We start from the raw sequence: 17,279 nt of genomic DNA, 5'->3' as shown, positions 1-17,279 counted from the left end.
GGGCAATGAAAAGGCCGACTCATTAGCAAAGGTGGGCGCATTAAATGGTGACATATACGAAAGACCAATCTGCTTCAACGAATTTTTTAGTATTTGTCGTCAGAGGACACTCAACAGTTGGCAAACCTCGTGGAGCAATGGTGAACTTGGACGATGGCTACATTCCATTATCCCAAAGGTATCAACGAAGCCTTGGTTCAGGGGGATGGATGTGGGTCGGGATTTTATTCGTGTAATGTCCCGACTTATGTCCAACCACTACACCTTAGATGCACATTTGCGGCGTATTGGGCTTGCGGAGAGTAGTCTGTGCGCTTGTGACGAGGGCTATCATGACATCGAGCACGTTGTCTGGGTATGCGCCGGGTATTTGGACGCCAGGTCTCAGTTAAAGGATTCCCTTCGGGCCCGAGGTAGACCACCCAATGTCCCAGTCCGAGATATGCTGGCAAAGCGTGATTTCCCCTATATGTCCCTTATTTATACTTTCATAAAAACGATAAATATCCCAATTTAGCCCCTCTCTTTTTATTTCTCGTTTTTAGAAGTTTCCTCTTGCCGTGTGGAACCGATAAGCTTCAGACTGCCACTATGTAACCGCCGTCGCCCTTATCACTACGGAATCTGAAGCGAGAGCGACTCGAGGTCCGAAGGATTCCCTTTGAAGGATTCCCCGCGGGTCCGAAGAATACCATCCGCCAATCCGACCTACTAGACTGAGGCGCAAATTTGTTTCGCTGATCTCCCGTTTGCCCAAAAGTTGCAAGTTTTGCTCTTCTCTACCGGTCACCATCTACGCCTTCTCTCCCCTGTCCTTGATACAACTACTTCTACACCGATTTTGGAAATGACCAAGCATAAGTATCCGATAAAAAATCAAATTTGTATTCCGTATTCCTAGTTTTAAGATAGTTGTAATTTCTATTCTTTGTTAAAACTATTGTCCCCCATCTTGTAAATAGAATTGTATCCCTAGTTTTAAAACATCTGTGAAATTTTTCATAAATATTTGTTCCCCCTTTTGTGTACCAAACTATATTGTTAGTTTTAAGATAAGTGTAAATATTTCCTAAAAAACTATTACTATTGAATTCCTTGTTTTATAATTTTTCATAAAAAAAAATCTTTTGCCCCCTCTCTTATATATAGAATTTTTTTTTCTAGTCTTAAGATAGCTGTAAATTTTTTCTCTTTTATAAAAAAAATATTTCAACATTGTAACCTCCTAGTTTTAAGATATTCAAAATGTAAAAACAAAAGAATTCGGCACCGCCAAGCTAACGCATTTGTGCCTATCAAATAAACGAAATGAATAAAAAAAAATAAATTACGTAACGCAAAAATTGCCCAAAATTGACTCCCCCCTCCCCCCATGTAACAAATTGTCACAAATTTCTTCATCCCCCCTCCCCTGTTACGTAACAAATTCCCAGAAATTTTTTTTTTCTTCGGTTAAAACATGTTACGTAACGATCTAGCTAACTCCCCCTCCCCTCTATGTCACAACTTGTCACAACTTGTCACAACTTGTTGTGCCCCCTCCCCCCCTAAAAGCGTTACGTAATTTATGAATGGTCCCTTGGGGATAGTCTGTACCGCGCTCGTTTTGTTGACAATATTCTACGCTAAACGTAGCGAGCCGAATGGGCTGTCGGTTTACCATTTTTTTTGTGTCTGCTGTTTCGCATAAACTGTCGCGGTGACAGCCTTCTGAGAGGGATAACATTCTTCGTCCAAACTGGTAAAACTGTCGTCTAGGGCTGTCATATGATGAATGTCACCATTGAACATTTGCATGGAGTTTGAATCGACGCAGCGGCAACAATTTGCGCTAAAGCGGATCCTGCACAAGTAGAAATATTGACGATAAATCATAGATTGATTCTGTAGAATTTAAATGAGATTGATGGATTGAAGCAGTCTTATCAATATATTTATTGACAATATTTCTGTCTCGTGCAAGGTCCGCTTAAGGATCAACGCATGTTTAAGCGAACGAACGTGTAAAGTGTACTTTTCAGCATAACAGTTATACTGTTATGCTAATCATGCGCATTAATTTGGACGTGCTTTAGGCATGATAAAACGCAGTTTTCAAACGTAGAAAAATTTGCCCAGGACAGAATTCTGGCACGATTTTCATTGGATGTCATTTAACATCAGTCGTCAGTTTTCATTACGTTGTCTTGGGAAAATGATTTATAGCATGATGGATTGAATTGATTAAATAAATAGTTTTCTAATGCCGTTTTTTAATGAACAACCCCGGAGCAGTAAGTTGCATTTTCTAGCGAAAGACAGGCACGTAGCCAGAGGGGGGGCTAGGGGGCTAAAGCCCCTCCCGAAATTTTTCAAAAATGAATTTTAAAAACCAGCGACTTTTAACAAAATTTGTTGCTCATTTGGCATGAACAAATTATTGAGAAAAGGTTGAAGAAGGCTATTTCGAAACAACCAAAGGCAATGGTCATGAAATTCAGTGTGCTTTATGCTTTTGCTCGAGCCAGTGAGAAGCGAACGACAAAAATAGTAACTTTTATATGGTGTACCTTGTCTGGAGAATAAAAGAAACTGTTACTATAATTGTTGCTGTAGTAATCTGCCGAGATCAGTGAGTAGCAGTAGCAACAAGTGGTGTTCCAGCCAAATACGATGATTATAAAATTATTGATGATTCGCATAGGACAGAACATTCATAATGTGGAACATTTCCTGAAGGTGTAAATGGAGGTTAGACTTCCGGAAGCCGCCTTTATCGAGTTCTACCATGTCAGGCATTTACCGCTCAACAAATTAGCCCAGACGAAACCATTTATTTCGAACAACTTAAAACACATGGTTGTGTGTGACAATGCTATAAATATGATCCTCCCATATACAGACGATGAGAAAATCAATGTTCCGCTACAAGATCGGATACCGCTTACTCGCAGATTAATGTCACTTTTGGGGGAAATGGAATCCATTCGGAAGGGCAATTATTGAGGGCGAGAAGCAAGGAAGAAATCAGATATTCGCGAACATAAAGGCAGCAACTACGATGATGACACGCAAATGTTCAATAGCGAGATAGAAGTGAACATTCCCCCCTCCCAAAACATAGTTGGTGAGGAAAAAAATATTTCCTCGCCTCGTAAACAGGTTTACACGTGCAATGGCTAAGCGCTTGCGCGAGATCTGCCGGACAACCATTTAAACTCGTTATATTATTTCTATTGTTTACATAAGGAAATATATAAAAGACCCACGACCCCGTTTTTAAATGATAAGTTTTTGAGTTGCACAAATTTTGAATGTCTGTATTAGGTAAGTGCACACTGTGCACTCTGTACTTTGTACTGTGCTACACAAAAAATATTTCAATTTGTCTGAGAACTATTCATCCGAGAAGGCAGTTTTTGTTTCGCGTCATTTTAACGCAATAGGGGTGACCGGAGCTGGTTGGCTGAAGGGGCAGGTTGACCGAGTGCCTTTTATGAAAAGGCTACTATGCGCAGTAGCGACATCTATAGTGATTTTTGTGGGGTATTAGGTCACCAATGTACCGATGTAATTTCAAGTGTTTTGGTGCTGTCGTTTATACAGGAGCACGTTTATTCTTTTTTCGGCGCTGGTGAGTAAATTTCTGTTTCTGAAAAATAATATGTGTGACGCGAATCAATTTACATCCGATTTCCAATAACTTTGTACTGCTGGAAAGGGTATTCAAAACTCAACAGAATGGTATAACGGTTACCAGTGTAACCTTATATTTGTTTGTGTAAATCGTGATTGTTCTCCAAAATATACATTGGGGTAGGTTGGCCGAGTTCTGTGCGGGGCTGGTTGGCCGAGTTGTAAATTTAGTATTAAATAATTTAAACTGATTACCAAATAGAAATAAGAGATTAGAATCACTAAAAGTCGGAAATTGTTTATAAAAAAGTTGATTCCGATATTTTATGAATTAAATGCCAAGCTGCCTTCAGAGTCTGGCGTGGGGCCCTACAATCCTGAAATTTTTCCTCCTGAGGAGTTTCTGACAGGATTGGTCATAGATCGACCCAACCCCGAGCAAAACTCGTCCATTAGCATAGAATCTGCTGCAAATGTAAGCCTTTCAAAAGACGTCAGACCTCTTCCCAAGGCGAGTGCACGATCTGATTCGAAGAAATGGCAAGGTCGTAAACGCCGATTGACTCAAATTTTAACCGATTCCCCAATAAAAGCTGTATTGGAGGAGCAGAAAAATGAAATGAAACTACGTTCAAAAAGGTTAGAAAGACTAAAAAGTAAAGAGTGGATTTTGTTTATACGAAAAAACGATGTTTTTTTGAATTAAAAGTTTTCCACTGATACATTTGACGTGTTTAACTTATTTTACCAAACTCGGCCAACCTACCCCAGCCATGGGCTTGATTGGCCGATTTTTCTTTCCGCATTTGTTTGCTAATAACTTTTTCCCTGATTTTTTCATGAATGTAAAAAATTACATATGTGCTCATTTTTATTGACGCTTCATTTCACTATTACGAGGAATTCGTTCCGTATTAATAAACTGTTATCCGTAAATCCGTGATATCTGCCACAAACGTGTAAAAGAAATTTCTTTTAAAAGTGAACGGGTCAAAAAGTGGTATAACAATAGGCAATCACGAAGAGCGACTAAAATGTTGGGACTGATTGAATCTATAAGCCAATAAATTGGAATAAGTGTTTCGATTCCATGTCTTCAGTATGTGACAGTCTTGCGTTCTGTTTTTGCTCGTCATGGAATAAAATGAGAAAGATAATCTTAAATAAGAGAAAAAAGAGAGGAAAAAAAATCAACCAATCGAAATCGATTCAAGATCACTCTTCGATCTTTTCTATTCACTCAACACGAGTGCTTTCGGAATTTCGCTCTGATCTTCTCATTTCGTCTTCGTTATCCGTACAACTTTGATGCGTTAGGTGCAACAATTTTAATTGAAACTTTTTCCCAAATAGTGGTAAAACAAGCCTGTAATCAGACAAACATTACAGTTTTCTTCAAGAAGTCACACATCTCTTCCAATCTTGATGATGATTGTAAAAAAAATAAAGAGCTAATTATTTTTATTCAAAAACAAACCAATTATTGAGCAGATTAGTGTCCACATATTTATTTAACGAATTGACAAGAAGTTTTGCAATTGTTTCACAGGAAACGGATAATTTGCTGTAATTTAAAAACAGAAACCTAACTCTAAAACAAAGCAAATTTGGTAAGTGCGATGTGTTCTCTTCCATCTGTCGGAAGCAAGTGATGCTGAAATTATTAAGCTCATCTATGTTTATAGTTTCTAGTTATTTTGGTCGTGTCATCAATGTTATATTTACCATATTTTACGTAAATTAGAAGCATTCACTAATCAGTGCTAAGCAATTTTCTTTCGATTAGTGAACAAGTTCTGAGCAGTTTCGCTCAGTAGATTAAATTCTGGGTAGTTTCCATTAGTAGATTAAATCATTGAAATATATAGTTTACATTGTCCAAAAACCCATGAATTCCAAATTAAAACCTTCAATTGTTCAAATATAATATTTACTTAATCTAGGTAGTCTTCTCAAGTTCCAACGGTTTTGAAAGTTTGCTGAAAGTCAATAGAGCTAAGGTTCTTATTCTTGCTTTGTAGTGAAATCAGTAGTTTTTTGCACTCACTTTACATTTTGACTTTTACTATAGTTTCATGGGTCTAGGAAAATCAGCCTACAATATTTTTAATTCTTAAGTCCAATTATATAAAAAGTATCTAAAAAGAAACTACTTAAATAGAAAAATAGATAGTTATTCTCAGTTGCCTGATAACATTGCCGAAGATAGTCTTTAACCCATTCCCCACGAGAGTCAAATGAAACAACATGTGTTTTTCTCAGGATTGTTATGATTACGACATGTTCGGTATCCTTTAAATTGAAAATTTCATAAAGTTGAGCTAACGCAAACTTCGGATGAAGTCACAGAACTAGTAATAGTAGCAAGATGCCTGATCATGAAAATAGGAGTTGAACCTATTTTCCGCATCTATAAATCCCCTGCCTTATCGGAAGATTTGAAGCAAATTTCGACATTCACTTTGTTCGGACATTCTTTGCAACGGTAAACTTGGACTTCACACTGATATATTCCTATCCATGGAGAGAACCTTGAGGTTGGTTTCGTTCTCCTGATTAGCAAATGCGTGTAAAGTTTCGTGAGACAGGCTTTTGGATATTTTTCTACTAATTCCAATTTAGCGTCTTCTACATCTTGTAAACGTGTAGTCTAGAATGCGTAGTATTTTCAAGCTGCCCTAAATACTTTGAACTCTTGAATATTCATTTTTGTAACTAGAGAAATTTCTAACTTGGAATTGTTTTCGCTAAGAACTTTTCATAATTACGTTCAGTTTCCAATAAATATCTCAAGTCATCAGAACTAATACATTTATGCAATAATTTTTAAGCCCCTCCCGAAACAAAATCCTAGCTACGGGCCTGGCGAAAGAGCCGGCCACTAGACGTGTTCATTCCCACTTCTGCCAGAAAGTGCAACACTAGTGCAATTCGCTGCCCCGGATTAACTTAATTTAAGTATTTTTAGCATTTCACTTGTTTAGTTCTCACCGATTACTGTGACGTATGCAATATGTATATTTTAAAAACGAAAACTGAACCGTTAAAAAATATTAATCAATGTTTTCAAAAATCTAAATATTGATCAAAATTAAAAATTCGGAATTAAAAAATCGAAATATTTAAAAATTTCAAAATTGAAGACTTCAAAGTTGCAAAATTAACATATTAAAATGTTGCAAATTTTAAAAATCAAGAAATCGATTTTTTTTTTGATTAGAGGGGAGTGGGCCAATTCATATCCCAGGTATTTTTCAGCTATGGTAATACTGTGAAAAGCGTATGTATATAATTTTCATGACTGTAATGTAGCTCTGTTTTTTCTCACAAAATTTTGCGGTTCTCAGTTTTCGTGAGCGTGCGCCTTTTTGATAAATGTGTAAACCGAATACAAGATTATTGTTGGCAACAACAATTAATTAAATTAAGTGCATTATCGTGATTTTGGACCTGCCGTCTAATATCTTTTATTTAATATTTTATTTTAGGCGAGACTATCAACTGTTTTCGTTTAATCTGTGTGTGAATATGGGTTCATCCAATTTGGACCTTTTACCATATATACGTGGTCCTAATTGGAACAGGGTTGGGGTAATTTGGACCTTTCATGTACTTTTGCGTAGAACCCTTAATACTCAATACGGTACGATATCGGAAAAAGTTACCTTAGAAAAAATGTGCGCAATTGATCAGGCTTTCGGGAAAAAATATTTATTTGTGAATCGGTTGTAGTTCTATAGCTCATAAACCCTTACTAGGTCCGAATTGGCCGACCCCTAATGATTACTGTACATTAAATATGACATAAAAAATTTACTGAACATTAAATATGACATACAAAATTGAAAATTAAAGAATTTAAGCTGAAATTTCAAAAAATAGAATTTCGGAATTAAAAAATCATATGATTAATATATGAGAAAATGAAAAATTGATAAATCTAAGAATTTAAAAATTTAAGAATTCAAAAATTTAGAAATTTAAAGATTCAAAAACTTAAAAATTTAAAGATTTAAAAATTTAAAGAATTAAAGATTTGAAATTTTAAATATTTTGAAATGTAAAAGGAAAAAATTTAAAATATTGAAAATTAAGAAATTTTGAAAGTCAAGGATTTAATAATTTTGGAACTTTAAAATTTAAAGATATAAAAATTTAGAACATGAAAAATATATTTTTATTTAAAAGTTTATAAATACGAGACCGAGGAAATATTTTTACAAACCATTTTCAACTATTTTGGATGATGAAAGCCATCATTTTTTAAAAACAAGTGCTGTATTAGGGCAGTTTACCACGAACAATAATAATACATTCCATATTAAACATAAAAAGTGATTGAAATTTATTTTTATTATTCTGTAGTACGTACGCCAAACAAAGCAATGATAAAGGCATTTTTTCTTATTTTTAATGGGCCTATACTGCCCATGATCACATACCAGTCCCATAAAGATAGGAAATCCTATAGAAAACGGGACAAATATGCCATCATGGGTAGTATAGAAATTAAATTTTAGGATAATTCTAAACTAAATATTAGTTAGAAATGTGATCTGATTCGCAATGGATAGGTGACCATTGATTAACGCTAAACCTCCTGAATTCGCTGTTGCGGCACGGGACGATTAAAATTGTGGTATAATCCTGTTTTTCGGATAAAATTGCTAATAAGAAAATGAGGTCATGACAGTAGAAATATTTAGTAGTTACCACATTTTAATTATTTATGGCTTAGCGCTGCTCACAACTCCCAATGGTTCAAAACTCCCCTACATCCCCTATTTCGAGGTGTGCCTGTACCTTGAAAAGTACAAAATGTTAGGATAATCTCGACAAACACATTTGCTATTGAGTGGCATAATAAAACAAATAAAATCATCAGCTTGTTGATCACCTCAAACAAATTAGCATAACCAACAAATCACGAAAATATTTCAGGAGCCTGAAATCGGCGGCGCGCCTCTCTAAATTTAACTATATTATGTATTTCTCTATTGTAGCAACGCAATTTTTTAGCTTTCCGAAGAAATAAAAAAAGCCTCATAACCTATGTTCATGCTGTGATTCGTGACTAGGTGCAATCTGCATTTTCATCTACACGGCATATCAAAAATCCATTTTCTGAAACCGTCCAACTTTCCGCAATACGTACTTCTAAACGATTGCTTTCTGCCCCGATACGCCAATTCGACCCACATCACCATTACTGAACAATTACTATCCAGCTTCACTCAAATGATTCTGCCCGCAACATAACAGTCTACCACAACGACTAAAAATATTTGCTCAGGTTTTTAATTTCGAACGACGTTAAAAATTCGCTAACTGTTTGAAATCAAATCAAATAAAGCCGCTGGTTGTGATCCCGTCTGGGAAATGAATGAAAAGAAAACGAAAACCTTGCATGCAGCATTCATTCTAAATCGTTCTATATTCCGCACCGTACTGGGCTTAACTAATGTACAGAGCACGACTTTCACAGAAAAAAATGTTCTTTGATTGCATCGACGTGTCGGTTCTACCACCAAGAACGATAGAAATGTTACGCAAAACCAACTGAGGCTGTCATCGCACATTAACTATAGTTGTAGACGTATGCGCAAACTGTCGTGTGCGGTACAAGACGGCAACATTGCAAGTCGCATAACAGTTTTACTGAGAGCTGTCGTGCTTGATTCGGTCATCAAACTGTCGAAGCGAAAAGAAGACGACAGCCTCTGAAATACTGTCGCAAGGCTGTACTGTTGGAACCCCTGGCTCGTATACAGGGATGCCAACGGTACCGGTAAACTACATTATTTTCGGTATATTTACATTTGCACAAGCCGTACAGCCCGCTACAGCGCAGCGACGCATGACTACAGCTCTTGCCAGAACGGTAGCCAAACCGAGTACATTTTTCTGTACTACAGTAGAATACATTTTTGTTTTGCTGCTGTACTCCGACTGCTCGGTGAGAGTGTGGCAAAGTAAAGTTTGTTCTCTCGCTTTGTACACTTTTCTCTGCATAGTCAAAGGGAGAGGCCCGCACACGAAAGTGTTGATGCCGGTCGTGGCGTAAACGAACCGCATTCATTGTCGTCGTTTGTGATTAAAAATATTAAAAAGTGTAAAATAAGGAAAGAGAAGCTGTACCGCTCGCGTCTGGATGCTGTACTGGGGGCAGTATTTTTTGTCATGTTACTGCTTTGCTTACAGACTCCGTACAGCGCTGAGCGTCCTGCACTAGCGAACGACAGCAGCGTTGAAAGAAAAATGAGAATGTAGGCAGAAAAATTACAGCCGCAGAAAAGGTAGGCATTTTGCATCCTTGCTCGTATATGTCAGGGTCAGGAGATGTAAATTTACATAATTTTTTCTCGGTGTGTAGAAATTATAATATTATTGACGAACACAACCACAAACTCTGTGACTACATCTCTGTCCTAGTGGCGAGCATAGAACTAAGCAGTAATGGGTAGGATTTTTTTGAATAGTTATTTCAATATAAGGTGCCTGTTTTAATACATTCAGTCGAAATAGCACCCGAGCTTTTAAACATGAAAACTGCTATTGTATTGAATGGTACATCTACATTTTTGCGTTATCTGATTTTAGATATTTACAAGAATTGAACTAGATCCGTGCTTACCATAAAAAGCAAAAAATATGTGAGAACAGTTTTCATCTGTTCCATTATTAGTCCTTACTATTTAACCGGTGAGCGAGCATATTATTGTGCTTTTAGCACCGCCCATTTGGTGGCTCGCATAAAAGAAATTGTGTGTTTGGGAATTATTTAGTGCGTATTTTGTGGGTCAACCAATAGGATCGGGCTTTTACCGGTATGCCAGCTCGAAATTACATCTACTGTCTATCGACCCACCAAAAAATACGGGACCTTTTTCAAAGCCATTATTAATTCCGAAAACGTTGATTTCTCGACCTCGTTCAAGCTTTTTAAAAATTTACTTATTTCCTTGTCGTGCACAAAGTGACTGCGGACATTCGTATGATCACTTTCGAAGCAATCAACCGATCTTTCCATTCTGTGTTGTGTATAGCAAAAATAATACAGGAACCGGTGGCAAGTACGACACCCTAAGCGTAATCATTTTTCTAAAATACCACAAAGCTCCTAAAATTTAAAATTCTGTACATAAATATTGTACAGATGGCTCTTAATAAGATATAATGTTTTCAGGGTTTCAAAAAATTGGCTTCATTAAAAATTATTGGGTTCCATAAAATGGAGAAACAAGACATGTTAAAAACGGTGCAGGTAAGACTGAAACTTTGCGTATATGAGTATGTGTGATGCAAATTTATTCTTTTTGGAGTTTCGTCGCGTAGCAAGAGGAAGAACATTCAAATGCCTGGTGTTAGGAATAAATAACGTTTAACATTTGATTTATATCATGATATAGCTCCTCTCGCGTAATACTACCAAAATTTCCACAATTACTAAGGGCCATGAACGGAATCAGTAGAGCCTGGTGGAGCTAAAAGTCAAAAATTGAACCAGTCTATTGTGCACATTGAGTGGGGAAATTACTACCCTGATTCCCACACAGTATCTTCATGCACCAGGGGAAAAACAACTATGTGCCTTATGAAGTCAATAGTGTTCACGAGTTTTATTCATCTCATTAGTGAGTCTATGACACTATTTCAGTAGATGTATTATACCTAACTTGGTATCATAATTTTTGTTTCGTTCCTTCGGAGCAGAACAGTAACAAAACTATCGTAAAATTGTGAAATACTTGTGTTTAAACGATTTAAAAAGTCGAATGGAATACATCCTTATCCATCATGACATTTGAGTCAACGTGCTCAACAGAAAAAGTAGCCATAACTATAACAATTGTATTCAAATAGGTGGTATGGAAAAGGGGAATAAGATGAACTAGAAAACAGTAACCCTATTCTATGCACGAGAGCATACATAGTGTTCGTGCAATTGGTGTCGATTGTTTGTCAAGCAAAAAAAAAATTAAACCTGGGACGGGACTCGCGGATACGACAAAAAATTACCGTAACATGGAGTCAGTTGAAACTATCGAATGCAGTCAGTCCCCTTGAAATATGTTTGACAGAATGTGACACGAAAGGTAAAATAAACAAAAAAAAAAGAAAACACGTCTAACCGCAAGTCTCTTCGCAGTTTAAAACCATTCAACTGAACAACTGACGGGTCGACACAAGCAGTAATAAAACAAAAAACTTCCAGCTTACCCGATATTTCTCAACCGCTCAATCAGCTTTCTGTCCGGGTTGACCATATTCACCAGCCGGTACCCTGCCATGTCAGCCAGATAATGGGTGATGAAAAGTTTGCCACTAGGATCCACATAACCGTAGCATCCATACATAGCTCCATCCTGAGATCGCTGGTGATGGAACTGAGACTCTCCCTGTTTCACCGCGTAGCCATACTTGTAATATCCTGAAACGAAAGTGTACATATCGCTAAACTATTTCCGATCCGCCAGCCAACTTCATTCAGCTAACCTTGTTTGGGACTCCTCTCATTGTACACCACGTCAGATCGTAGCCGGCGACGGGCGCCACTAAATGAACTCCCGGATACGGCGAATACGAAGCAGACCTGTTGGGGTTTTGAATTGAAAAACGAATTATAAATGGGAAATAAAATTAAAACAAATGTAATTAAAAATGCAAATATTTTTTCCCGTTTTAAAGTTCCCTAAAAAAACAATAACAATGATGTAGTGCTAATTTACGATTCACGCTAGGATGAAAATTAAAAAAAAACACGCTGATGTAGAATCACAGGTTGATAAACATAGCTTTGCTTTTATTACTCGAAACGGATGGATTCATAAATTAAAGCCAGATCTGATTGATTTTAAACAAACATTTTCAGTTTACCTCTTGTGACTTTTTTTAAATTAATTTGGGGAAGAAGGTAACAATTTTGTTTGCTTAGGAAGTGGAATTATGGAATACTAAACCCGAAATACATTCATTTGTCGTCGAAGAACGTGTCTATTTTCGGCCCGAACATTCCCATCCGACCCACAGTGCAGCTTGACATCATCTACTTTTCGGGGCATGAAAACTCTAACACGAGCACAACGAAGAGAACATTTAGGCGTTATATAACCTAAATTCTCGACAAACATATAATTACGGCCTAAAAGCCAACTGTCAAAATTCTCTTTGAAAGGAAATTCCGAACAAACCGTTACTCGCCAATCACTGATGTAGGTAGTAAACAAAAAAGAAGTTTTCTCTTTCATTAACTGCTACGAACTGTGTTTAGCCAGTAACGGTTTGTCCGGAATTTCCTTTCAAAGAGAATTTTGACAGTTGGCTTTTAAGCCGTAATCATATGTTTGTCGAGAATTGATGGATTTGTTATGCTCGCATAATTGCTAAAAGCATAGGTCATTGGAGGGTAACAGATTTAGGGGATGGCTGCGAACAGAGACACAGTAGGGTAAACAGGTCTAATACGCCTCCCTTAAGCAAAAATAGCTATATTTCACCATTCGACGCTATGATCTTCTCACTAACTTCTCTAATTTATTGTTATATTAGTTAGAAATTAATATCCGTTTCATTTTTTATTAAAAACATCCTGATACAAGTACTATTTAACATTTTTCAAAGATGCCTAAATTCTAGTTTTTTTTCTTTCACCCAGGGCAAAATGCCCCCGGTGAAAGTGTAATATGCCCCACAACAAGAGGACGGTATGCCCCACAGCAATCAGTGAGTATGCCCCACAACAATGGGTGGGGCATTTTGGCCGGTGATGAGCTATTGTGAATACATGAATAATTCTACACACACATAGTTTTAAGCCAAGCTAAAAACTAAGATAGTAACTATAATATTCTAGTAAGCTACTTGAAATAGTTCTATCGAATCCGACTGTTTCTAATTGGTTGTAATGCTATTGGAAAAAGTGGAAGCTTACATAAAAGTAGCTCTTTTGAAACTTTTGTGTATATTGTTGTTTTGCAACATATTAAAAATACCAAACTAACGTAGTACGTTGATTTCATGAAACGATACTGTTATCAGTCATTTTTACTTTTTAGATAATTCAGGAATCCGGGGAATCGAAGAGGGGCGTTTAGCCCCGGTGGGGCGTATTATACCCTTTTACCCTACAAATATCTTGCGTTTGCATAAAAGATTTATTTCGAAATTGAGTAGATACAGAACACTAGATTAGGATTGTCGCTGGCATCAGTGATAGGAACATCATTGTTTTGATTCTACTATGTACCTGTCTATCGTCGTTTCATAGCGACTAATCTTTTTTTATTTAGCCTGCAACACAACGGAAATTCTTGGCAGATGTATTTTCACTAAATAGAATACACAAATTTTCTAAACCTGTACTGAATTTTAATGAATTCTCGACAAACATATGATTACGGCTTGAAAGCCAACTATCAAAATTCTCTTTGAAAGGAAATTCCGGACAAACCGTTACTGGCTGAACACAGTTCATAGAAGTTAATGAAAGAGAAAACTTTTCTCTTTTGTTTACTACCAACATCTGTGATTGGCGAGTTTGTCCGAAATTTCCTTTCAAAGCGAATTTTGACAGTTGGCTTTTAAGCCGTAATTCATATGTTTGTCGAGAATTTTCATTTCCTTCTGCGATATATTGTCTATCCCGAGATAAACTAGCGTTTCGTCGATTTGTTGTTATATGTGACACACACGAGTGCGAACGAAACAAAAACAAACGTCAAATCGTTTTCTCGCTTCCACTAATGCGAAGTGAACATACGCGTAACTCGGCGCACGGCTGGGTGGCGCATGGCTGAAATGTCACGATGTGGATTTTAGAAAAGATTCGCAATAAACAAACTCTTTCATTTCATTTCATAACAATAACAGTCGAAAATTTACACCGAGAAAAATTCGTTATATTGAATATATTGATTTCAAACATGATTTTTCGCAATTTGTACATCAAAGTACATCAAAATTATCTCTCACGCATAGACATCATGTGAAAACTAATGAAATTCGTGTGGCGTACATCAAAATTAGAGTAGTATGCCACATAAAAATTTGTTTCATAGCAGATATCACATCATTTTTCTGTTTTCCTCTCTTCTGCTTAAATTTTATACAGTGAACGTTTTCGGTCTTGAACGCATAACAATCACAGACATACAGACAGAAATGAAAAATAAGCACGAACTCTGTATTTTACTAATTTGAACTTTAACTAAACGGTTATAAGGTACATGAGATGTACACACCGATGCAACGCGGTGAGAGGCACGTGACAGTGTGATATAGCCTTTCTTACTACAGTGACATGCACACTTATTTTTTTTTTCGCTTGTTAAAAACCTGTTTAGTCCACCTAGTGGTGCAATTATGCCTTTCTCATTGATCCACACTACAACTCCATGGCTAGTTATGCTTAGCATAATGTAGGAAGTGTCTATTACATATTCAGTACGAATTGCACATACATACAATGGATCGACAGCCACGAACTTGAGATGCTGTGTGTCGACGCCGAAACACTTGAAATCAGTGGCGGATCCAGGAGGAGGTGTGATGAGAGAGGGGTGAGTGGATGAGTTGGAGGCTTGATAAGGGGGGGGGGGATTTGATGGGAGGGGACTTTGTGTGGGGATTAGGGAAGGGTGGTGTGTAATGTGGAGTAGGGCATTGCAAAAAAAATTTTTTTTTGAATTCTCGAAGGCCCCCCCTCTCATATTGTGACAAATGTCAAAGTAAGCTCAGATGCCAAATTTCACATCATTTGGACAATTTTAGACCCCCGCCCACTTCGCTTGAAATTTTTTGAAATTGGTACTATGGGAAAATATTGAGGAAAAACACATTAAATGCAATAACTTTGGAAGTAGCAATCAGAAAATTACAATTTATACCTCTTTTGAAAGAAAATAATTTTAATATTTGAATAAAGATATATTTGTTTCTAGAAAAATTTGGGAAAGTGGGGTACTGGGTCATTTTGGCCCCAAAATCCCCTATTTTTAATGATTTTTCTGCTCCGTGATGCAAATCATACATATTTTGTAGTTTTTCTAATGTGAAAAAATCTCAGAAATCGAACGGAACCCTTTTGACCTTAGTCCGAATACGAGAAGTTGGGGTTAAATGGCCTTTTGTCATTCATATTAAACTTCATCATTTTCTCGTGAATATATCTCTATTACTCTTCACTCAATTTTCATAAACTATACCTTGTTGAACGTGGAAAATCCTTAGAATTATAACAAAAATAGATTCGTTACCGGTAAAATTCAGGAACATCAAATTATCTGACATATAGTGTCGATTTCACATTTTTATCATAAAATCGCACATATTAACTCCATTTAACAACAAAATTCTTATTCAATTTACTACTTTTAGTGTAAAATATGCTTAGGGATCACATGAGAAAAGTTTCATTCCTGGAAAAATAGGGGAAGTTGAGGTATTAGGACAAATAATGAAAAAAATGAGATTTGTAGAGTAAATATCAAAAAGTTTGATGTTTCTAAATTTTACTTGTAACGTTTTTATTTTTGTTTTATTCCTCAGAATTTTACACGTTCAATAAGTTACATTTTATGAAAATTGATTGAAGAATAATAGAGATATATGCATGAGAAAATGATAAAATTTAATATGACTGACAAAAAGCCCTATAACCCCAACTTCTCGTATTCGGACTAAGGTCAAAAGGGTTCCGTTCGATTTCTGAGATTTTTTCACATTAGAAAAACTACAAAATATGTATGATTTGCATCACGGAGCAGAAAAATTAAAATTAAAAATAGGGGATTTTGGGGCCAAAATGACCCAGTACCCCACTTTCCCAAATTTTTCTAGAAACAAATATATCTTTACTCAAATATTAAAATTATTTCCTTTCAAAAGAGGTATAAATTGTAATTTTCTGATTGCTACTTCCAAAGTTATTGCATTTAATGTGTTTTTCCTCCATATTTTCCCATAGTACCAATTTCAAAAAAATTCAAGCGAAGTGGGCGGGGGTCTAAAATTGTCCAAATGATGTGAAATTTGGCATCTGAGCTTACTTTGACATTTGTCACAATATGAGAGGGGGGGCCTTTGAGAATTCAAAAAAAAATTTTTTTTGCAATGCCCTAATGTGGAGGGTAACCTCTCACGGCATTCCCCTAGCTACGCCCCTGTTAAAATGCAGAAAATCTATATTAATCAAAGAATAAATTTGGCCGGGTTTGTCGAATCCCATTCGACTCAGTTCAACGAGATCTGAAAAAGCATGTATGTGTGTGCATGTGTGCCTGTGTTTGTGTTAAAAATGTCACTCATTATGGGACCATTCATAAATTACATAACCCAAAAATTGCCCAAAAAACTGACTCCCCCCTCCCCCATGTAACAAATTGTCACAAATTTCCCCACCCCCTCCCTCTCCCCTATCACGTTATTCCTAGAAAAAAAAAATTCTTCGGTGAAAACATATTACGTAATGATCTAGCTAACTCCCTCTCCCCCCTTTGTCACAACATATCACAACTTGTCGTACCCCCCCCCCCCCCCCTAAGAGCGTTACGTAATTTATGAATGGTCCCTATTCCCTGAGATGGCTGTGCCGATTTACTCAAACTTAATCTCAAATGAAAGGAACAACCTTCCCATCGGCTGCTGTTGGATTTTGTGGTGATCTG

At 36.6% G+C, this 17,279-nt stretch overlaps 1 protein-coding gene across 1 annotated transcript in view; it reads right to left on the bottom strand.

The window, feature by feature from the left end:
- The window catches only part of LOC131689545 (uncharacterized), a 45,200-nt gene that overhangs the window by 13,817 nt on the left and 14,104 nt on the right, over positions 1-17,279 (bottom strand). Inside the window, exons 2-3 of the mRNA XM_058974733.1 lie at positions 12,112-12,208; positions 11,836-12,046 (exon numbers count right to left, since the gene is read on the bottom strand). Coding sequence (XP_058830716.1) covers positions 11,836-12,046; positions 12,112-12,208 — 308 coding nt within the window. The remainder of the gene's footprint in view (positions 1-11,835; positions 12,047-12,111; positions 12,209-17,279) is intronic.

Source organism: Topomyia yanbarensis, chromosome 3 (genome assembly GCF_030247195.1).
Source record: "Topomyia yanbarensis strain Yona2022 chromosome 3, ASM3024719v1, whole genome shotgun sequence".
In the NCBI taxonomy this organism is placed as follows: domain Eukaryota; kingdom Metazoa; phylum Arthropoda; class Insecta; order Diptera; family Culicidae; genus Topomyia; species Topomyia yanbarensis.
Note: the sequence above shows the minus strand (reverse complement) of the source record. Positions and strands in the feature narration are given on the sequence as shown.